The following is a 23,939-nucleotide window of genomic DNA, read 5'->3' as shown; positions in this document are numbered from 1 at the left end:
TTAAAGAATTTATTTGTAAATTAGGGTGGAAAATAAGTATTTGGTCAATAACAAAAATTCAACTCAATACTTTGTAACATAACCTTTGTTGGCAATAACAGAGGTCAAACGATTACTATAGGTCTTTACCAGGTTTGCACACACAGTAGCTGGTATTTTGGCCCATTCCTCCATGCAGATCTTCTCGAGAGCAGTGATGTTTTGGGGCTGTCGCCGAGCAACACGGACTTTCAACTCCCTCCACAGATTTTCTATGGGGTTGAGGTCTGGAGACTGGCTAGGCCACTCCAGGACTTTCAAATGCTTCTTACGGAGCCACTCCTTTGTTGCCCGGGCAGTGTGTTTGGGATCATTGTCATGTTGGAAGACCCAGCCACGTTTCATCTTCAAAGCTCTCACTGATGGAAGGAGGTTTTGGCTCAAGATCTCACGATACATGGCCCCATTCATTCTTTCCTTAACGGATCAGTCGTCCTGTCCCCTTAGCATAAAAACAGCCCCAAAGCATGATGTTTCCCCCCCCATGCTTCACAGTAGGTATGGTGTTCTTGGGATGCAACTCAGTATTCTTCTTCCTCCAAACACGACGAGTTGAGTTTAGACCAAAAAGTTCTACTTTGGTTTCATCTGACCACATGACATTCTCCCAATCCTCTGCTGTATCATCCATGTGCTCTCTGGCAAACTTCAGACGGGCCTGGACATGCACTGGCTTCAGCAGCGGAACACGTCTGGCACTGCAGGATTTGATTCCCTGCCGTTGTAGTGTGTTACTGATGGTGACCTTTGTTACTTTGGTCCCAGCTCTCTGCAGGTCATTCACCAGGTCCCCCCGTGTGGTTCTGGGATTTTTGCTCACCGTTCTCATGATCATTTTGACCCCACGGGATGAGATCTTGCGTGGAGCCCCAGATCGAGGGAGATTATCAGTGGTCTTGTATGTCTTCCATTTTCTGATAATTGCTCCTACAGTTGATTTTTTCACACCAAGCTGCTTGCCTATTGTAGATTCACTCTTCCCAGTCTGGTGCAGGTCTACAATTCTTTTCCTGGTGTCCTTCGAAAGCTCTTTGGTCTTGGCCATAGTGGAGTTTGGAGTCTGACTGTTTGAGGCTGTGGACAGGTGTCTTTTATACAGATAATGAGTTCGAACAGGTGCCATTAAGACAGGTAACGAGTGGAGGACAGAAAAGCTTCTTAAAGAAGACGTTACAGGTCTGTGAGAGCCAGAGATTTTCCTTGTTTGAATTGACCAAATACTTATTTTCCACCCTAATTTACAAATAAATTCTTTAAAAATCCTACCATGTGAATTCATGGATTTTTTTTTCACATTCTGTCTCTCACAGTTGAAGTGTACCTATGATGAAAATTACTGACCTCTGCCATCATTTTCAGTGGGAGAACTTGCACAATCGGTGGCTGACCAAATACTTTTTTGCCCCACTGTATATGGGCCACTCTTCTCAACACTGAAATCAACAAAATGCTCACCCACACACCAGCAAGATGCTGATGCCAAACTGCAAGATAAAAACTCCAATAAGGATATTGACTATGCAAATGACCATCCCTAAAACAAGCACTCCTAGTTCCAGAAGCAAACATGTTTATTTCCCCAATGGCCCCCACACCAATGTTCTCTATTCTTATTTCAAACATTTCTGAAAAAATGGGTTGTTCTGAAGAGTGAATTCAAGTGTGGTACTGTCATAAAATGCCACAATTACAATAATCCAGTTCGTCAGATGTCTTCCCTGCTAGATATTCCATTGTCAAATGTAAGTGGTATTGCGAAGTGTTGCAACAGAAAGTGTTTAGAAAGCATTTAGGATCAACTCAGCTACTAAGTGGCAGACCACGTAAAGTAACACAGTGAGGTCTTCAAGTGCTGAGGCACATAGTGTGTGTCACACCCGCCCAGTCACGCCTACTTCATGACGTCTGCAACAACAGCCAGTCCTACCTACGGATGATGGGACTCCCTGTTGGAGCCCCGCACCGGCAACAGGTCGATGCGAGGTATTGTTGGCATGCCACTACTAAACGCTCTCGCGCTCTGCTCTCCCCGCAGTTACGTTCTGTCCATCTGGCCCTCCCCGTGACTTCAATTGTGGATTCCTCCCCTTTGTGTGTCTGTATCCTCGGACAGACTCCCCGGTTTTTTGACCCTTGGACCCCCTCTGGACTACAATATATGGACATATCTTGGCTTCAGGCGATATACACGAATGGATTCCTAGAAACCCCCCACTATGACCTCTGATCCCTAATAAACCTGGTAGCTTGGAATCGTCTGTCCTGGTCTTGTGTTCCGGTACAGTGTGTTGAAGTCATCAACACTCTGTTGTCTCAACAACTGCAAAGTTCTGAATTTCCTTTGACATTAACCTCAGCACAGAAACTGTGTGCCGGGAGCTTCATGGAATGGGTTTCCATGGCCAAGCAGCTGCATGCAAGCCTCACATCACCAATCGCAATGCCAAACATCGGATGGAGTGGTATAAAGCACACCATTACTAGGCTCTGGACCAGTGGAAACAAGTTCTGTGGAGTGAATTACACAGTCTGATGGACTAATCTGGGTTTGACTTATGCCAGAAGAACGATACCTGGCTGACTGAATTGTGCAAACTGTAAAGTTTGCTGGAGGAGGGATAATGGTATGGGGTTGTTTTTCAGGGGTTAGGCTGGGCCCCTTAGTTCCAGTGAAGGGAACTCTTCATGGTTCAGTATACCTAGACAATTTGGACAATTCTATGCTTCCAACTTTCGTAGGAACTGTTTGGAGAAGGCCCTTTTCTGTTCCAATAAGACTGTGCACCAGTGCACAAAGCAAGGTCGATAAAGAAATGATTGTGTGAGTTTGGTGTCGTAGAACTTGACTGGTCCACACAGACCCCTGACCTCAACCCCAACCTTTGGGATGAAGTAAAACTGAGATTTTGAGCCACCTAATATTAGTACCTGACCTCACAAATGCTCTTCTGGATGAATACCCAAAAATTCACACAGACACACTCCAAAATCTTGTGGAAGCCTTCCCACAAGAGTGATAGCTGTTATAGCTGTAAGGGGGGGACCAACTCCATATTTTCCTAGTGAGGGTCATGGTGGGGGGATGGGGGGTCTGGAGCCTATCCCAGAGGTCATGGGGGCAGGACAGGTCACAATTCAGGTTGGGGCACCAACCCATCACAGGGCACACTCACATACCAGTTACTCACACAAACACACCTATGGATAATTTGGTAACTCCAATCAGCCTCAGCATGTTTTTAGATTTGAGGGGGGACTGGAGTACCCCGAGGAAACCCCATGATGAGATGGGGAGAACATGTAAACTCCACACAAGAAACCCAGGCAAACACTTGAACCCAGGTCCCCGATGTGTAAGCAACAGTGCTCACCACTATGCCACCCCATATATAAGCCCATCAAAAAGTAAATGTATTTATAAAGCATATATTTAATATACACAAAATGTCTAGACATTGGTTAACTTTTGGTTAGCATTGTAATTCATACTAACATGTACATTTGTAACAGTGTCCACAAAATCTTATTCTAATTCAATGAGGTGGTGTTTGTGTCATGTTGACACGCAATCGGTGCCTTATTGATACGTTTTTTTATGCGCGTCCTTTTTGACACATCTTGATGTCACATAATATCCATGTACTTAAGGCATAAAATACATGTGTGTTATTTCCTAAGACATTTTTAATTATGCTGGTATCAAGATGTTGTGCATATGCATGGATGTTGCATTGTAGGTTGCTTGTGGTGTTCTCAGTTCTCTGAACCAGGGGGCGGAGACCTGCTTGTTAACAAGACCAGTTTTGATTAGCTGAGAGACCCTGAGGTTGGGGATAAAAGCCTGGCTGCTCCTGCAACAGGGAGTCAGTCCTCTGTTACGGTTGACTGAGGTTATTTGGCCTGGTTTAGAGTAGGATGTGCTGTAAGCAATGTTTATTTCCTTTTTTTCTTTCTTTGTTGTAATTAGGCCTTTTGGGAGCTTGGTAGGGAGGTGGGTGCCATTTTTATTTGAGTGTGCTTTTCTCCTGTTTTTGGTTACTTAGGGAGTGACGGCAGTTTCTGTTAACTTGTTTATTTTTTTGTGTTTTGAGGTAAGGTAGTTCTAATGCTAATAGCTAGTCTTGGTTTGTTTGTTATTATGGCCTTTCCCCCTCCTGAGGTTTATGTTATTCTCCCAAACCTTTCTAAATAGCTGTTTTGATTTAAAACTTTTGTAATCTGAGAACTTCTCCTTTTTGTTTTGTTCCTATTATGGCGTCCTAACCCCTGGACAGCTTAGTTGTGCAGGGTGCCATAAGATTCATCCATCCATCCATCCATTTTCCAAACCGCTTATCCTATTGGGTCGCGGGGGGTCCGGGGCCTATCCCGGAAGCAATGGGCACGAGGCAGGGAACAACCCAGGATGGGGGGCCAGCCCATCGCAGGGCACACTCACACACCATTCACTCACACATGCACACCTATGGGCAATTTAGCGACTCCAATTAGCCTCAGCATGTTTTTGGACTGTGGGGGGAAACCGGAGTACCCGGAGGAAACCCCACGACGACATGGGGAGAACATGCAAACTCCACACACATGTGACCCAGGCGGAGACTCGAACCCGGGTCCCAGAGGTGTGAGGCAACAGTGCTAACCACTGCACCACCATGCCGCCATAAGATTCATTTGAAGCGTTTTTTTTTATTTGCTTTCAGGCATTTGTGACCCTTTTGGCATTCCATAGTTTGGACCGAAGTAGTATGCAATACAGGAAAAAAAGCGACTCGGAAAAAAACTGATTTATCATAGAGTTCTTTCAAATAGCAAGTAATGTATGTAGCTGTAAATTATTTACAGGCTTAATCTATACCAAAGAAAATGACTTCATCCAAGTTTAACCTAATGTTAAATTATGTCTATTAGAATAAAGCTATAAATCTATGAATGTGTCCTCACATAATATGTAACATTACAGTATACTGGGGCACAGTAAATTTGAACTCGGTTGTTAAGATCGGTTGTTTATGCTGTTGCGAACAAACCAGCTTGCTCTCACCTACAGAGAGCAAGTTGGGGGAGGCAAAAAGAATTTCCCCACAGGGATCAATAAAAGTATCTATTATTATTATTATTTTATTATTATTATTTCAGGCTGATTAGCAACTCCTTACCAAACAACACTTTAACGTTGATGTATGTCAACCGGTGTCAATCAAAATGTTTAGTATATTAAATCACACTGAATGCCTCATCAAGCATGGCTGGATAAGCTTAAGGTTTGAGATCTTTTTCTCACTGTTTGGTCCCCCTGCTTCAAAAATTTCTCCTGTGCCCCTTTTGGCAAAAGATCTCAAAGAGCGTTGGGAGTCAGCTCATGGTAAACAAAACTGACATTCATGACTTTGACAATAGCGCTAAGGGACATCCCTGCACTGAGCATGCCAATAGCATGATCCCACAAAACTTGAGGCATCTGGGACATTGTTTTGCTCAATAAGAATGGTATTTTAGAGCGTTCTTTCCTTGTCCCCCTGATTAGAAACGCCTGTGTAGTAATAGTGCTACTTAATCAACACTCACAATCAACACAGGGGCCGCTCAGGGATGTATACTGAGTCCTCTTCTGTACTCCCTTTACACCAACTGCGTGGCTAGGCACAATACCATCTTTATTGTGAAGCTTGCTGACAACATAGTGGTGGTGGGCCTGATCTCCTAAAATCATGAGAGAAGGTCCCTGAGTGAGGTGGAAACCCTACTGACATGATGTCAGGCAAATAACCTCTTCCTGAACGTTGATAAAACCAAGATGGTGATAAATTTTAGCATGCAGAATATGAGCTACACCCCACATCAGATAGGTGGATCCCCAGTGGAGAGAGTGAGGTGTTTTAAATACCTGCAAGTTCACGTCACTGAGGACCTCACCTGGAGCACTTACACAGATTTTCTTACTGGCAGAGTTAGACAGTTCCTCTACCACCTCAGGTGACTCAGGAAGATCAAGATCCCTCCAATAATTTTTAAACATTTCTATACTGGAGTAATAGAAGGCATCCTGACAGGAACCATGACAGCCTGGTTCAGGTACTGCACTGTACAGGAACATAAATCCCTGCTGTGGGTGGTGCACTCGGCTGAATGCACCATCAGAACCTATCTACCAGCCCTGCAGCGCATTTACTCTGTAAGGTGCAGAACCCACACCCTCAGGATTAGGGTGGTCCAAAAATCAGACACCATTTCCACATGCCCCCAAGGACCACATAAGTCACCCGCGGACCTGTTCTAAAAATAGCACTGCTCACCAGTGATTAGCGTCTAAAATTTAATTTTATCCTGTTGCTATTCTTCTTTAATCACATTTGCATTTATATAGATTTCAAAATGACAATATCTAAAAAAAAAAAAGCATTTAAAACACGTTTATTATACATTAAGTTTAGACACGTTTAGGAGGGTGTTTCAAACTGGTAGCCCTTCGTATGGCTCAGTACCCGTGACGTAACTCTCAGTTTCAAAAAGGTTAGTGACCCCTGTCCTAAAATATGTCAAATATGTTTTCAGTAGCCTTTTTATCACTATTGTAACTTTCTTCTCTCCAGTTCAATATTAATATTTGTTATTAATCAACTAACAATATATAATGTCCTGCCTATCTGACCATCCTGTTTCCTCCCTAGCATGGCTCTCCGAAGTTCCTCCTCAGTCCTGGCATTAACATCAATCCTGTCTGTGGCCTGTTCTGTTAGCTGTGCGCTATACTCCCAGTTTTGATTCTCCTGTGATCCTGTTCCTTTCTGTTAGGTCTTTTGGTTGAAATAAACTCCATTTGTTTACTCCATTTTCTGCTCCCACGTCCTTCGTCCCTTGGTGTGAGACACAATAAACATTTTGTTGTCAACAACAACACCAGCTTCAAAGAATAACTATTTTTAATGTGAAAATTCTTAACATCTCTAGAACCCAGCCATTATTTAGTGTTAAAAAGTAACTAATTACAATACTACAGTGTCCTGATCAGAGCAAAATTTTCCTAATAGCAAATGTCACAAAGATCCAGCCATATTATGAGGATTATTGTAGGACTTTCAGCAACCTCCAAATTTCTCCCAAACTGTTTCAAATTTTAACCATATCTTACCTACATGAGGTACAATATTTTCAGACCTGTGGAGGCAGATTCTGATCAAGCTGAATTTTCATTGTAGTCTTGTGGACCACCCTACTCAGCATTACTTGTAACTACACCCACCACACACAAAAACTATTCAGACTGTTGAGCTCAGGAAGATGCCTCTGCAGCCTGAAAGCCTAGATTGAGTACAAGTTTCTATCCACAAGCGGTAAGACTTCTCAACAACAGGACAAAAATGGACAATTTATAAGCAGTGCTCAGCATAAATGAGTACACCCCACCAGACTTGTCAGAAAACCTTTAGTTACCTTTGAGAATCAACATTTTCTATGGGATACTATACTACAAAATACTCCCACAGATGTAGGCCATTGATAGCAAACAAGATTTGTTTATTTGCACACACAAAATTCAATTTAACAAGATTTCAACCACAAGTTAGTCTAATTATTCATTTGAAAGGTGTCCAGCAGACAAGTGACTATAAAAGGGCATTACTTAACAAAGAAAACCCCTTCCCATTTCATGCTGTCAGCAATAGCACCACACGAAGGGAAATGTCACAAAACCTGAGAAAGAAATTCATTTCTTTACACAAAAAAGTTGAGGGCTGCAAGAAGATTAGCAAAGCTTTACATATCAGTCAGAATACTGCAGCAAAAGTGATCCAAAAATTTAAGAAAGATGGAAGTGTAACCATCTCACAGACACGTCCAGGCTGAAGTTAATATCTCAACAGGAGCGTCTGTCTGATGAAAAGGGTTGAAGAAAATTGCCATCCAAGTTCACTGCAGTTAGCTAAAGAAGTAGAAAGTCAAACTGGAGTGACTGTTTCCCGTGACACCATACGGTGCACACTGAAGAGAAATGGCATGCATGGGTGTCGTCCTCAAAGGAAACCTCTCCTAAAGCCCACACACAAAAAAGTACGCCTAGAATTTGCCAGGGCCCATTCTGAAAAAGATGAAGACTACTGGGACTCTATACTCTGGAGTGATGAGACAAAGAACTGTTTATGGAACTGATAGCTTCAAAACTGTATGGCGTCGTAAAGGTGAGGATTTCCAAGAAAAATACATGGTGCCTACAGTCAAACATGGTGATGGCAGTGTCCTTATGTGGAGCTGCATGAGTGCTGTTGGTGTCGGGGAGCTGCATTTCATTGATGGTATCATGAACTAACAGATGTACTGCTGCATACTGAAAGAGAAGATGCTACCATCACTCTGTGCTCATGGTCGTCGTGCACTTTGCCAGCACGACAATGACGAACACACATCTAAAACTACTGCTGCATTTCTGAAGAACAACAGGGTGAAGGTTATTGAATGGCCAAGTACGTCTCCTGATTTGAACCTATTCGAACACCTATGGGGAATTCTGAAGAGACAAGTTGAGCATTACTCTCTATCCAGCATCCAGGCTCTAAAAGAAGTCGTTCTTGAATGGAAAAAGATAGATGTTGCAATATGTCGCCCACTTGTTCATTCCATGCCTATAATAGTTGGTGTTATCCTCAAAATCACAGTGATCATACAAAATACTAGATGTAGTAGCTTTTGTTGCGGGTTGTATTAATTTTTGTGTGGGAGGAGACACGGCCTTTGAAGACGTTTTTTGTTCTTTAAGCCCTTCTTTTGCAGACACCGTCTTATGGTTACTGGGCTGCAGTCGGCATCAGTAAGGGCCTTAACTTGGGTCGAAGATCGGCCTGTGTCTTCTCAGACAGCCCGTCGGATCCTCTGGCTCAGCGCAGATTACATTTTTTGGGGTCTACGACTTGACTCTTTCGTCCCATAAGCCTCAGGATCTTTCAAGAAATTTAAAATGGTTGTCTTACTTTGTCCATCCTCGGCAGAGATAACACATTGCGAGAGGCCTTGCTTGTACAGCTCAACAATCCTGCCACGTTAAAAGACAGAAAGCCTTTTTGCCTATGCCATCAGGAGGTCATGACAGTGTGAATGCCTGACAGAAAATAACATGAAAGCTAGATTTTTGCACAGATTCTGCCTTTTAAAATTTACGTTACTGGCATGACAAGGAGATCCTATTGGAGATGTTTTATATGCGGCCCAGTGGAAGACTTTGATCAGCTATTTGAGATTAAATGCAGTTTTCAATAAATTTCCTACTCTATTTTTATCTCTTGCTCATGTTTCTTCTTTTTGCATTTTGAAGCTCTAATTACAACCTGGTTATGAACCACCAGTGCAAAATGCGAATACTTGTAATTTTTCCCCTGGTCTTAAGATTTTGAAAAGGGCTGAATATATATTATATTTTATTACATTCTGTATATTTTTAGATTATATATTAGGGAAAAATTTAGATTATATATTAGGGAATATATAATCTAAGGAAGAATATGTAGCCCTGCCAGAACAAGCATTTAACTGCATGTTGTACGAGTAGAACTGCATGTGACATAAAACTTTGATATTCTACATTTGTACAGTAGATAGATTATCATTTAATTAAAAATACAATTTAAGTAACTTTTTTGCATATCAAAATTTGGAAGACATGCTCTTTTTGCACTTATACAATTCCCCTTTTGTAAAACTGCTTCAAAATGGGAGAAAAATCAAAAGTTCTGCATTTAAATTTTTGTACGGTGTCATTTAAAATGATTGTTACGGCAACTTGGTATGTACATTGGTTTTATTTTGGATATCGCTTTAACGTTTTGCTTTAATCACAAAATAATATTTATAGAATTCCAAAGGCAGAACTATAGCATATTTTTCTTGTTTTGGCATTCCATTTGTTTTGGTCCTAGGAGACTTCAACTCCACCGACCTAGGGCAGGATTTGTGCGTCACTTTCCCATAATGCTTCACGGGTTGGAAAAGAAGATAAGTAAGGAAGTCTGGAAGTTTGGAAAGGGTAGGGAGTAACAAACGGAAAATAGACTTCAGGCTGGGGGTTAAAGAGCAGAAAGTTATTTAGTCAGTCTGAATACCAATAAGCAGCTGAGTATTCATTTATCGAGCTGATTTTGCTCAGTGGGCGCAGGCTTGCGTTTAAAACGAATCGGTAGGAAGACTGAGTAAAATGTGTCCCGTTTTTAAGCTGCAGTCAAATGTCGTGACCGTAACACTTTTCGATCATCTTTTCTGTTTACCTTGTTGGATTGAGATTTTCAGTCGTTGAGTTATGCTTTCAAGAAAGAAAAGTAAAAGTGAGGTGTCGAAACCAGCTGAGATACATGGAAAATATGTTAAAAAGGAGACATCTCCGCTCCTGAGAAGTAAGTCAAATTATTGGGCTGTTTCTTCATTTTGCTTAATTTCGACTAGCAATTTTCATCTGCAGTTATTATACGTATACTTAGCAAACAAGCCACATCTTCAAGATGTACAAAAATCCAGTTCTGTTTTGTTATTCAATGTCGTTTACCGGTGTCTCTTTTACGAAGGCGACCCAGCCTCCTCGAACTTGGGAGAAATTTAATTTCGTCATCGAGTCGTATAGTATTGACAAAATAGGCTATAGGATTAAAAACTCACTTATTATTTCGGACATTGATGCCTGTGGATCTGGAGTAATTCGGCAACATTGTAAAACTCTAAAGGCTACTTCAGTTACAGTTATTTATTTATTTAAAATTGAACTGCAACGTAATGGTTTTGTGTTCTGATTTGGTGATTTGACAAAATACAGCTTAGATTCAAGTACGAAAGCATTACTAGCCATTACAATAGGAGATCTACGAATCGTTCACAGAAGTGTATAGAGTACATAATACAATTTTTAAAGATCGGAATGTATTTATGTGGGTTACAAGAATTCGGTTTCTCAAAGTAAAGTCAAAATTACTGTGTAGAAATCTAATCAGTGAAGAAGGTTTTTCCTGCAAAGTGTAGTAGATGGAATCGGCCACCTTGAAAATTTCACGCGATGTGTTAAAAGCTTGTGTACAAGTAGATGTCTTTTTCATCGTAGACTACCTAAAATGGATTTTTTTGTGTGTTTGTATGGTGCTGACTGACTGGCGTTAAATGTTAGTTTTCTCTTCTAGTCTTATAACAATTTTGTGCAGTTAATTGAAAACAATGGCATGCACTCTCGATCATTTGCTTTAGGTTTTGACGCATTAGACCTACGCCTACTTATTATCCTTAGTAATTTCAAGTCGGCCGCTTGTCCACAAGTTAATTTACAAAAAATGCATGAACTATATCCAGTCTCTGTAAGTCACTATGGTTAAAATAAGTAATAATTTATTGGTTGACCCTGTTGATTCAATTTATATTTGTCTCATCTGAGAAATATATCTGTATGATATTCCAGTTTATGTATGGAACAAAAAATTTGTTTTTAAATTTTAAAATGTTTTCTCAGATTACTAGAAATTTTATGGTAGTTTGATTTAATGGATACCTTTCAAGACTAGTATGTTGATGTTGTGCCGATAAGTTATCTGTGTTCTTAGCAGTAGTATTACCAAGTTATGGAAATTGTGTTCTGGCCTTACATTTTAACTTGGTTGTAGGATCTTTATAAACTTTGAATATTCAACAGGGGTGTAGAAACCAGTGAAATCCCCCCTTACCTCATTGCACTAGTTAGTAAGCTAATGTCATATTTTTCTCTTGCACTTATTATACCAGGTGTATTGGGTAGTGAATGCTAACTGGAAGATGGAGGACTAAACTGTCAACACACTGATTACAAGCCTTTTGCAAGACTTTATTAAAGGTTTTATGTGGTTAAGGCAGCTAGTGTAAGAAGTTAACTTCCAAACTAAAGTAAAAACATTGGGGCTGTGTTGCAATTTTAATTTTAGTATAACAATGCAGTCACATATTAGCAAAATGGTGATTCCTTGGCTAGTTTCAGAAGATATTTTAATGTATTTGCTGGGGCTGCACAATATCACATCTGTACAAATTTGGCAAATCCTTTTATCTCTTTAGGAAAGGGTTACAATTTGTGTGTTCCTTTGGATTTGAATCTGCACTTGGATAGGAGACCAACTTAGAATGCTGGGTTGCTGCTGGAAGAGGTGTTGGTAAGGCCAACAGGGGAGTTTATCTTGTGGGCTCTGTGGATCCTATTGCCCCAGTGCCATAACTTGGACACTGTGCTGTAAAAATAGGACGAGACAGAAAACAGAGTTGCCAACTCTCTGAGGTCAAAATATTCCTGGGCATCTTTCAAAAGAGAAGGTGTTTTAGCCTGATGTACTGGGTAAAATTGCCCACTGTGGCCCTTTCAGATCTAGTCTCCAAATCAACCCCTATATCTAACTGGTGAAAAAAGAGGCCAATGATGGGAAAAAACAATAAATTATAGAATATTCAGGAAATCATCTTACACCAGTTTGAAAATCACTGACCTCTTAAAATTTAATGATTTACAGTTCAGCACTCATACAATACCTCTACAAAGTTTTTAGAAGACCTGTCAAATGGTTTTTGAATTATCCTCTTAACAAGCAAAGCGTCTGTGGCAGCAGTGGTGGCGGGTAGCAGTGGACCGGTCATGGTACCATATGTATTCTCTGTAGTCATGGTATATGATGTAATCCTAAACTTTATCAGGAAGGTTGAATTTGAGTAAGATATGCTTCTGCACAATTTTATTTGGCCAACTAAGCCAAGACTTGTTTTGATTTTATTCCCAACACGTGTTTTAGAAGAATCTCTAATTTTATTATGTACTACCATCACAGAAAACTTTGATGGCGAGTTGGTACCTATTGGAGGAACAGCACATCTCTCACTGCTGGAAAATGTAGACTTAAGTAGAGACTGAATTTCGTTTTGCTTGTTTTATTTATATTTTGTTTTGCTTGTTGGTGTAGATTTGATGCCCTCATTTATTCGCCATGGCCCCACAATTCCCAGACGTACGGAAGTTCCTTTAACAGAGCCTACGCCTCCGGCATACCCAGTTGGTCCAGCTGAAACTGTGGTCACTCGGAATGAGAGTATTTTGCGCAGCCCTGTACAGCGACCAACTCATGTTGCACATTGTGAGAGCAAGCGAATATCTGCGCCACCATATATCCCTCACGGCGTTGGGGATGTGCCATGTGAGTTTGGGGGCCCATCCCAGTCTTTCCTCAGTGAGGTGAATGCTTTGGCGGAAAATGGAGATGTTTGCTCTGCTGGCCATTATTGCTACCGCCAGGACCCTTTCTTTAATGGGCAGCAGCAACGACGCAGGAGGCAGATGCCAGATCGCTTTCATGAGGATTATAGATGCCATGAACATAGTGAGCACACATTCCAAAGAGTGGCGACGACTTCTCATGCCCAGAACAGACATCCTGTGGGTAAGTTTGTCTGCTTCCATTTCTAGTAAATAGCGATATAAAAAAAAAATCCTAAAGATTGACATGTAGCAGCTGGCTGTGTGGTTGCTGGTTTCTACTGTTAATGTCTAATGTCCCTCACTTGTATGTCACTTTGGATAAAAGCATTGGCAAAATAAGTCTAGGTGATGAATTGATACAAAAACAGAACATGCTTACTTGCAGAAAAGTCATGGTAGTGGTGCAACCCCCCCATCCCAACCATTTATTAAATCTTATCCATGACTAATTTGATGCAAGTCAATGAAAGTTAATATTAAGGTCCCAATTCCACTGCAGTTAACTTGTTCAGGGGGATGCAAAGGTTCAAAAATCTTTGAGAGATTTTTGTTTTGGTTTACTTTGTACTAAATGCGTTGCATTAAGAAAATCTATTTCAAACACTTATTCTACATTTCTCTTCTTTAACATGAACAAGTTAAAAAATGAATTAAACCCTCTGCACTCTGAGGCATCTTAGCCCCTTATCTGACATGCCTTGACATTTTTCAATATTTCACCTATCTAAAAACATTTGCTACAAGTGCTACAAATGCTTTTATTCAGCACCAGTAATCTGAGACCATTTAGAATGTCATTGTTCCGTTTTTTTTTTTATCCGCTTTAAACATGCACTATTAAACTAATTTTCAGTGGTGCAGAGAAATTGTAAAAAATCACAAACATTTCTAGCCATTACTTTGAGCACCGGAGCTTATAGACATGGGGTCTGGCTACACGTAGGTGAATGAGACATTCATAAATCTCATGTCGTTTGATTACTAAAGTGTTAGAACTTTGGAGTGACACTATTTCTTTCAAAGCCGTTGGCCGACACAATAAGTATTACTGACAGGTGTGACCACACCTTTAATAGTTTGCTTACTGTCAATGGTCCATCAGTCTGGAATGTCATTGTCTCTGCCCCCCATACCCGTCACTTTGGATAGTACGTGTGAATTTTAAGAAAAGACAATAATTTTCACAGTTTATCATGCAACAGGTTAAACATTGATGAATTAAGTGCGATCGCATTACATGAATAATACTTGACAGTAAATGAGTATTAGAACAATAAATTGTCAGTCCTGCTCAGGATGCCAAGCTTCAAAACAGTTCCTGTCTAGTTGAAGGCAAAGGGACACATTCCATGCTTTGCACTTCAAAGGGGTTTCTGTGTGTATGATGGTAATGGTGTCGCCCCAGTTGAGATGGCTCCCCCTAACGGAGCCTTTTAGTATGTCCAGCATGCTCATGACCCATGGACATATCCCTGTTTGTGTTTGGTGTTGTAAATACGTGGGCTTTGTCTTTGGTTTTTGTAAGTGTGTTTAACTGTGTTTGCCGCGATCTGTGCCAGTTACTCGCATGTCTTCATGTTCTCTGTAAGTAGTTATTGTGTGTGTACCTTACAGTCCAGAGACAGATCTATTGTTTCTCAGTTATATGCAAAGGGAGTGTGGTTGTTAATTGTGCTGCTTCGTTCGGAGACCATCTTTTTTGTTTCGTTCTGTTAGCAACTTAGTACATTTAGAACCATGCAACTGAATCTAACATAATTTAGCAATCATGCCTTTGGTAAACATACCCTCATTGCATCATTTATGTGAATTATAAAAGTATTTTACTGTTAAAACAGGATTTAAAAGTAAATATTTTAAGTAAAATATTATTTCCAGCAAATATTATCCATAATATTTCAAGCTATGTATTTTGAGAAACACAAGTTAAACTAAACAATTGCTTTGTAGTCTTATACGTGCCAAAACTCTCATAAAGGTGATGGAAAAATGCTAAAAGAACAACCTAATTACCAACAATATTATATGTATTTAAAAATTTTTACAGTAGCAATAAATTATAAAAAAAGTTTTTCACAAGACATTGGTTTTGCTTTATTGATCAGAGCTGTGCTTTCCAACCTGGAAATTATGAACCCTGGGCAATGCACCGCAGAATTGTGTATTTTAGTGACTATTTGCTGCTTCTTGATGGAATGGCTACCTCCCACATGGATTATAAGAAGGTATGCACTGTCCTAGTTGATTTGGCAGTAAACTTAAGCACGCACACATACTGTCCAAGATAACTTGTACCAAATGTATAAATTATAAATGTATTAATTAAAGCTTGTTGGCACTTTTTAAAGAGCAGGTTCCTTTTCTTCACAATTTCAATTTAGCATACAAGTTTAAATGTTTAAACTATTAATACTATCATTTGAAAGTCCATTGGAAGAAGAATGTTAAGCGTGCGTTAAAGTAGCCTACCAAATTTTGCCAAAAATGTTGCTATTATCTACTTTACTTTAAGGCAGAGGATAGTGCCTTAAAACTGTCTGTACCATAATTCTGTGTGAGGTGTACCAAAAACCAAACTATAATGTAGGTGTCTGAAGTCAAATATTTTAACAAAAAAGTTCAGTCCTAAATACTTTTTAACACTAGAACTGCCAAATCTACGCAAATTTGCGTAAATTCCCTGGGCCTAACACCTACTAGCATCCCTGCTGAGAGTTTCTTGGGCCATTGTCCTCCTGCTTTTGTTGTGCAAACACACCCATTACCTGTGAGGCCTGGCACATTTGCATTTTTTTACTCAGAGCAGCTAAAATCCAAGGCAGGCTAAACCTCTGTGTGTGACATGGAAACCTTCACAAAAGTCTGCCATATCTATACCAAATATCCCACATGCTGACTGACCTGCAAATATGAAAGACACACATTCACAAAATATATGGAAGCACAAGTCTGTTTTATTTATAAAAAAAATTTAGTGTTTCAAACTTTGCAGTGTTTGCAGACCCAGTGACCATCATCCCTGCATTTGGCGCAAGTGAATTTGTAACACTTTGCACTGGTAAACCTGCTGCGGTTTCTGTTGCAGTTCTCCTGTACCTGACACTGAGTTGTCCATACAAGTCCTGGCACAGCAGCAGCCTTCCTCTGTCCCCATAGCCTTTTGTGGCATAAATTGGCAATGGAGTTCCTTGGCTAGATGACTCAAAAATAATCTTCTTTTGCCTTCCCACCCTGTACATGCCTTGTACAGAACGTAGGAATTTGCCACCACCAGGTCCAGCATGTTGTAAAATACAGCTACTGGCCACCTGCATGTTGCTGCTCTTACGGAATACATGCGCGCCATTTGGTCCAACACATTTACACCACACTATAACAGCAGAGAGAGAGAGAGTCATGAGTGTATTTGCTTTTTTTCTACCTTCTTTCTATATAGGCCTGTATAGTACATATCAGAAAGCATTGTAGCACTGATGTAAAATTATACACACATTCACATACCTTCATGTGGTTATAGTCTGTTATCGTGTTGGGTTTCCTCTTTCTGCCTTCACAGATCGCCACATCTTGGTCCAAGGAACTCAGAACACACACAATCTTGTTTTTTTAGGTGCATAAATTGTCAAGGAGACACTGCCACTTCTAAGCACTGACGCGGAGAATTCCTCTTGCTGTGCAGTGTCCTTTGAAATTGGAGGAAGTTCATACCAAACTTTATTCCCTGTGCTCAGTAGTGTTGTTTTGCGCTGAAGCAGTCTGTGTGACAGTGCCAGTGAGGTGAAGAAATTGTCCGTTGTGACATTTCTCCCGTCATCCAGAAATGGCTCCATCAGACTCATGACCATGTTCTCTGCCAGCCTCTCCCTTTTCTGGTGACTGGGGTCCTTTCCCAAGTTAGGGGACACGTTGCAGACGTATTTGGTCTCCAAATCCGTGGCCATCCAGAACTTGATCCCAAATTTGTCCGGCTTGGATGCGATATACCAAGTGACATGGAATGGATCCACATCTACTCCACGTTGTCTTTCCACCGGTATCCCTCAGGGCTCGGTTCTTGGCCCTCTCCTATTCTCCCTCTACACTAAATCTCTTGGCGAAGTTATATCCTCACATGGCTTCTCCTACCACTGCTATGCCGATGACACTCAACTCATCCTCTCCTTCCCTCCCTCAGACACTCATGTCTCCACTAAGATCTCTACATGCTTGGCAGACATCTCATCTTGGATGACCACTCACCAGCTAAAACTCAAAACTAGTAAAACTGAGTTGCTTTACATCCCGGCTGACTCATCCCCCCTCCAGGACCTTGCGATCTCCTTTGACAACTCCCTGATCCGTCCTTTGGTTTCTGCTAGAAACCTTGGAGTTACCATAGATGATCGGTTGTCATTTTCCTCACATATCACCAGTCTTTCTCGCTCTTGTCGGTTTCTCCTCTTTAACATCAGGAGGATACGTCCATTTCTTTCCACCCAGGCTACCCAGATACTCGTCCAGTCCCTCGTCATCTCACGCCTTGACTACTGCAACTCGCTTCTAGCGGGTTTACCACTGAGCGCCATCCGTCCCCTCCAACTGATTCAGAATGCAGCTGCTCGTCTTGTTTTCATCCTTCCCAAGTTCTCCCACACCACTCCTTTGCTGCGCTCCCTCCACTGGCTTCCTGTAGCTGCACGCATCAGATTCAAAACACTGATGCTCGCATACAAAGCCAAAAATTCTCTGGCACCATCCTACCTAAAGGACCTCATCACACCCCGCTCTGCACCACGATCTCTCCGATCCTCCAGCACTGCTCGACTGGTCCCACCTCCCCTCAAGGCACAAGGAAGACACGCATCTCGGCTCTTCTCTGTCCTGGCACCTAATTGATGGAATGAACTCCCCCTAGATGTCCGAACAGCTGAATCCTTGAATGTCTTCAAGCGACGACTCAAAACTTTTCTTTTTCAGAAATACCTGACGTAGAACTTCTATATTCTTACTCGACTCTTTTTCTGGTGTGTGTTTTAAAAAAATAAAATAAAATAAAAATTCTGCACTACTCAATGGCGTTCTCAGAGATAGTATTCGTAGCTGGGGTCCTTATTGAGCTAGCATCGGAAATTCATTGCAGAGTCTCAAAGCACTTATGTAAGTCGCTCTGGCTAAGGGCGTCTGCCAAATCCTGTAAATGTAAATGTAAATATACTGCATGGACAATGAACCTTGGTCGAGAACAGCTGTACATCTATGTTCATGTGTTCTCCTGGAGTGAAACTTTCAGCACAGTTCTTGGTGAAGGCTGGCAGAGAACGTGGTCATGAGTCTGATGGAGTCATTTCTGGATGACGGGAGAAATGTCACAATGGACAATTTCTTCACCTCACTGTCACTGTCACACAGACTGCTTCACTTTACTGGGCATGGTGAATAACGTTTGCCGTGAACTTCCTCCATTGGCAAAGGACACTGCACAGGGAGAGGAATTCTCCACGTCAGTGTTTAGAATGGCGCGCATGTATTCAGTACGAGCAGCAACAAGCAAGTGGCCAGTAGCTGTGTTTTACAACATGCTGGACTTGGTGGCGGTGAATGCCTACGTTCTGTACAAAGCATCTACAGGGTGGAAAGGAAAAAGAAGATTGTTTCCGATTCTTCTAGCCAAGGAACTCCATTGCCAAATACAGGGATGATGGTCACTGGGTTTTCAAACGCTGCAAACACAGACTTTGAAAGATAGACAGACTGTGTGGGACAGTAACCACTGAGACAAAAGGCAGAAAGATGACGAAGAGATGAACCTGGAACTGAGGCACGGATACATCAATTTTTACATGAACAGCCAAACATGCAAAGCTGGAGAGATCACACCAAAACAAAATTCACTTTTGGTGTTATAATTCAGTGATGGCCAATGAAAATGAAATGACATTTTATTCTGTATGTGTATGAGCATGTCAAAAACCATGGACCATGACTTCACTCAGCTTATGACATTTATATACAAACATGCATTGGAGACTGAAGTGTTAGCATGTTTTCATTTTATTCATTTCATTCTATTAGCAACTTTTCATTCTATTTTCACTCAATTTGTTTTATAAATAACACAGACTTGTGTTTCCATATATTTTGTGAATGTGCGTCTTTCATATTTGCAGGTCAGTCAGCGTGTGGGATATTTGGTATAGATATGGCAGACTTTTGTGAAGGTTTCCATGTCACACACAGAGGTTTAGCCTGCCTTGGATTTGAGCTACTCTGAGTAAAAAATGCAAATGCGCCAGGCCTCACAGGTAATGGGTGTGTTTGCACAACAAAAGCAGGAGGAGGATGGGGCTGAAGACCTGCGAAAATCACAGCAGGGGTGACAAACACCTTGGGACTCTCAGCAGAGAATAAAAACTCGGTAAATCTAGTGTTAAAACCATGACAGAAATAAGCAGAGTTTTCTGCCGCCAGGTTTAAAATTCTTCTTTTGCCCCCCTGTCTGATTTCTGTAAATCCCAATTGTGCTGTCTGACTACACTGATCTGATGCCTGTCAGGCTTCATTTCAAATGATGTCAGCTCTAGACGGATGAATACAAATACATTGGAAGTGATTTGTAAGTGCAATTTTAATTTGTGTCATACAGCTTAAGACAATACAGGCCTATGATCTGCTCACTGATGGTAAGCAAGCCGATAGTTTCAGTTTTTCAGTTTCTACAGCTTATTTAATATAATGCTTTTGTTTAGTTGGTTGGCAGTTACCAAGGTAGTATTTCTATAGTAAATGGCTACAGTCAGATTCCAGTGTTTTCCCTAGGATCTTTTTCTGCCATTGAGTGCAGCCACTCCCACCCAACCCCCCCAGCCACACAGTTCGCTGATTCTACTGCATAACGTTTTTGTTGTGCCTTGGTGTACATGTACCCTGCAGTAATCCTGTGGTCAGACTGAGTATCATTAGGTATCATCCACTCACCTCCATTACTCCTACCTATTTGTGTTACCCATCTAATTGTATTGTATTTGAGAGTGGGTAATGTTACATAATTATATCACATCACAAAGATTTGATTACACATCCAGTAAGAACATTTAAATATTTAAAATTTTAATTTCATTTTCAAATAACTGATACGGGGATGTTGTATGGAGGCTAAATGTATTACTAAAATAACTATTATTATTACTATTTTACTGCACAGCATGCGCCACCAGAGGTCAGTTTACTGCCTAAAAAGATTGTGACTGAGTGGTAGCAATAATGCAGGATAGGTTTTTATCCTGAAAAATAGTGGGGGTCCATTCTGTTTGCTTAATTTTACATTATAGTGTTTCTTCAGTTTTCATTCTACAATAAGAATATTTGTGAACATTGTGCATGTGAATAACTTTAAACATAAACTCCAGCAAAAAATTGGCCAAAGCTTAATGCTGTGCAATTAGGGTTTGGCCCATTTTCCACCAGAAATGTAGAAGTTACATTTTTTTTTCTCTCTTAACTGATGGAAAATACAAATCTAAAAAAAATAATTTATTAATTTTATTACAACAGAAACATTACCTAACAGAACAGTTGTTCATGCTACTCTTGGTCGCATTGGGTTGGATACCTATATTTCCCATACACACTAGGTGGTGGTTACATGGTGTGTTCTGCAACAGAGAAGAAGTGGAGTCGTGTCAATAAATGAAGGGTGATCTTTTTAACTATTCAATAAGGATTTGCTTCCTCCTTTTCCTAGCAGTCATTTAGGTTGTCTCTGATTCTGGAGTTCACAGTAGCCTGCATGATTTTGTTTTTCTTCAAAATACCACCATACTCTGTATTACAGAGTGAAATGAGTAGAAGGTGTGGTGATATGAAAAAATATACTGCTCAAGCCTAGTTGGCAAATTATTTTCTGAGCATTTATTGAATATTACAGGTATAATGTTAGATTAGCTGGACCATTGTTTCAAGATGAGACGTGTTAATAATAATTAGTTGGCCATGAACATCAATAGAAATTTTTGACTAATTGCAGATAGATTTAAAAGTTTTAAAATAACATCTGACTTAACATTAGCTAACGAACACTACCTTTTTCTTACCTTTTTCCTTTCTATTTTGCTCATTTCTTTCTCCCTCTCATCGGCTGCATAGACAATAGGCATCTGACCAGGTCTGGTTCGTGCATGGATGCATGTCATCACTTGTCTCCACTTCCTGAAACCTTTGTGTAAAATTGAAACCCATCTGCAGAGTCAAGTAATTGTGACTTTATGACATAATATTCTGAAGCAGTGGTGGCAATAATGTTGCAATGGTGGCATCTATATAGTGGATATACTGAATTCTGTGGGTTAACATGGATCAGGGAAGCAGTTGCATACTGTCTCCAACTTCCAAGAATGGCTGTGATAGGGAGGAAAAAATGTGGGCCTTCCTATATTAAAGAGCTTGAATATGTGTTTTTATATGAGTTTTTAACCACGTCTGACACAGAACTGTTACTCAGGCTGATGTCTACCCAGAAATACAAAAACTGGCCACAAATCGTGTAGTTCAGTGCAGTTTAGCCATTAATGCTTTACTTGAGGGGGAGAAAATAACATAGTAGTACACACTTAACATGTTAATTAACTGGAAACTAAGTGGTTGCATACTGATCCCATAGAAGTTCACTATTAATCAATCATAATTCATGTATTTCATGTGGTTACTAGGGATGTGCACGAGTACTCGATTAATCGATTACTCGAACCCATCAGCGACGATAAAGCATGAAAATGACGATCAATTGGCTCTAAAAATGCATTTTTAAAAATTTTAACTACTTTCATTCTTTCTGATTGATTATGCTGGTATTTGGGCGGTAGTCTGATATTTGATTGGTTACGGCTGTGAGAAGTTGCGGTCTAGAGACAAGACGTCTGGCAACACTTTGAAAAACTTGGCGAAAAAACAGTCAAGTGTAAGATGTGCAGCGCCACACTTGTCTACAACTCCACAACGAGTTCGATGCGTTATCATCTTACACATAAACACAAAAAGGCAGATGATACCGATGCCACTACCAGCAGTCAGACAAGCATAAGAGATTTCACCATCAGACAGAAATGCGACAAAGGCAGGGCAGAGAAGATGACGCAGTTAATAGCAGAAATGACAGCAGAAGACTTGCTGCCTATTAGTTTTGTTGAAGGTGAAGGTTTTAAATGTTTAATGAATTACGTTGAGCCCCACTATACTGTCCCATCGCGCAAAACTGCAAGGATTGATGCTCTATACGAAAAATGCGCTTGTTCACTAAAAGACAGTCTGTTGAAGCCAGCACGGGTGGCAATAACTACGGACTCGTGGGCTTCGCTAACCACCGAATCGTATATGACGCTAACCTGTCATTACATAAATGAATGGAAAATTCACAGCGCAGTATTAGAGAAGCGAGGTTTCGAGGAAAGACACACAGCTGTGAACATTGGCAACTACCTGAAAGATGCAACAGAAATGTGGCTGTTAAGCTCTGAAAAAGTAATGGCATGTGTGCAGGACAACGCTGGTAACATGGTTCTGGCAAATCAAAGTCTTTGGGAATCAGTGCCCTGTTTCGCACACACCCTGCAGCTTGCAATCAATGAGAGCTTCAATGTTGCAACTGTAAAAAATGTAATAGCTGCAAGTAGCCGCTTGGTATCACATTTTCACCACAGCCGTTGTTTTAAAGTAACGGGAGAAGCGCATCCACTATTTTATGATTGGCACGTAGTTCAAGCTCACATGCATTTTGTGTAGATAAATACAATTTGTAATATAACTTTTACATATTTATGTATCTAGGCTATGTGATTAATTTTATATACAATGCGTCATGTAGAAAAGGCGCTTCAGCTTCACCTCATGCTGTTATTTCTTTTAAATGTTTACTGTATATTGACGCAAACGCCCCCCCCTTGCTTAAACTCCACCCCCGATTAATCGAGTACTCGTTTCTCAAACCTGTTTATTACTCAAAATGAAATATGATCAAAAATGCCCATCCCTAGTGGTTACTACATTTTGTTCATGATTTATACTATGAGTTACTAAGCTGCTTGTGCCCCCTCAAATAAAATGTTACGATTACATTTTATTTATACTGAATTTAAGCTGTGGAGTTGCCTTATGTACAAATAAATTGTAATTTCACTGTTGCCTATTTTGTTTTTAGGCGGAAACTTTAGCACGTCAGGGGTAAGCTTTTCAAGACAGGGACATAGTTGTATTTAGGTGTGCGCAATATGGCCAAAATGTCATGCCATATATGATATATTTTTGGAATCACAATCCACAACTTTTTCTTGTACAAACCAGCCAAATTGAAATGTAGGTAAGTTAATTCAATTTTTAATGTTAATTAACCATTTTTGAAAGAAAAAAAAAAAAACAAGTTTTTAGTTCAAGATCTAATCAGTAAGTTGAGATTCACTGAGACTGAATTAAGAAAAGTGAGCTCTGAGGCATTATGCAGGCTGAAAGCAGTTTTTCACATAGCTGTTTTTGTTGTACTGTTGCAGCCTCTGAACACACAGGCATCATGTGACAGGCGCTTTCTAGTTTGTTTTTGAATAAATGGAAGTATAGTGCTGTGTCACGATTTTTGCAATAACTCTGAAACCACTTATCGTGTAACTGGTCCCTAGTTATTACCAATATAATGGAGAATATACCCCTC

General features: G+C 40.5%; 1 protein-coding gene across 5 annotated transcripts in view; it reads left to right on the top strand.

Annotated features, from left to right (window-relative positions):
* Positions 1-10,010: 10,010 nt before the first annotated feature.
* sav1 (salvador family WW domain containing protein 1) overlaps positions 10,011-23,939 on the top strand; it is a 36,651-nt gene continuing 22,722 nt past the window's right edge. For 3 of the 5 annotated variants that reach the window (XR_007382241.1, XR_007382240.1, XM_048974169.1), the window contains exons 1-2: positions 10,011-10,415; positions 12,975-13,448. Coding sequence is in view for 3 of the 5 variants with exons in the window: in XM_048974169.1 (XP_048830126.1) it covers positions 10,322-10,415; positions 12,975-13,448 (568 nt within the window). In the remaining 2 variants the exon portion in view is untranslated. The remainder of the gene's footprint in view (positions 10,416-12,974; positions 13,449-23,939) is intronic. The other 2 variants (XM_048974170.1, XM_048974171.1) reach the window with 2 other exon arrangements.

Source organism: Brienomyrus brachyistius, chromosome 14 (genome assembly GCF_023856365.1).
Source record: "Brienomyrus brachyistius isolate T26 chromosome 14, BBRACH_0.4, whole genome shotgun sequence".
In the NCBI taxonomy this organism is placed as follows: Eukaryota; Metazoa; Chordata; class Actinopteri; order Osteoglossiformes; family Mormyridae; genus Brienomyrus; species Brienomyrus brachyistius.
Note: the sequence above shows the minus strand (reverse complement) of the source record. Positions and strands in the feature narration are given on the sequence as shown.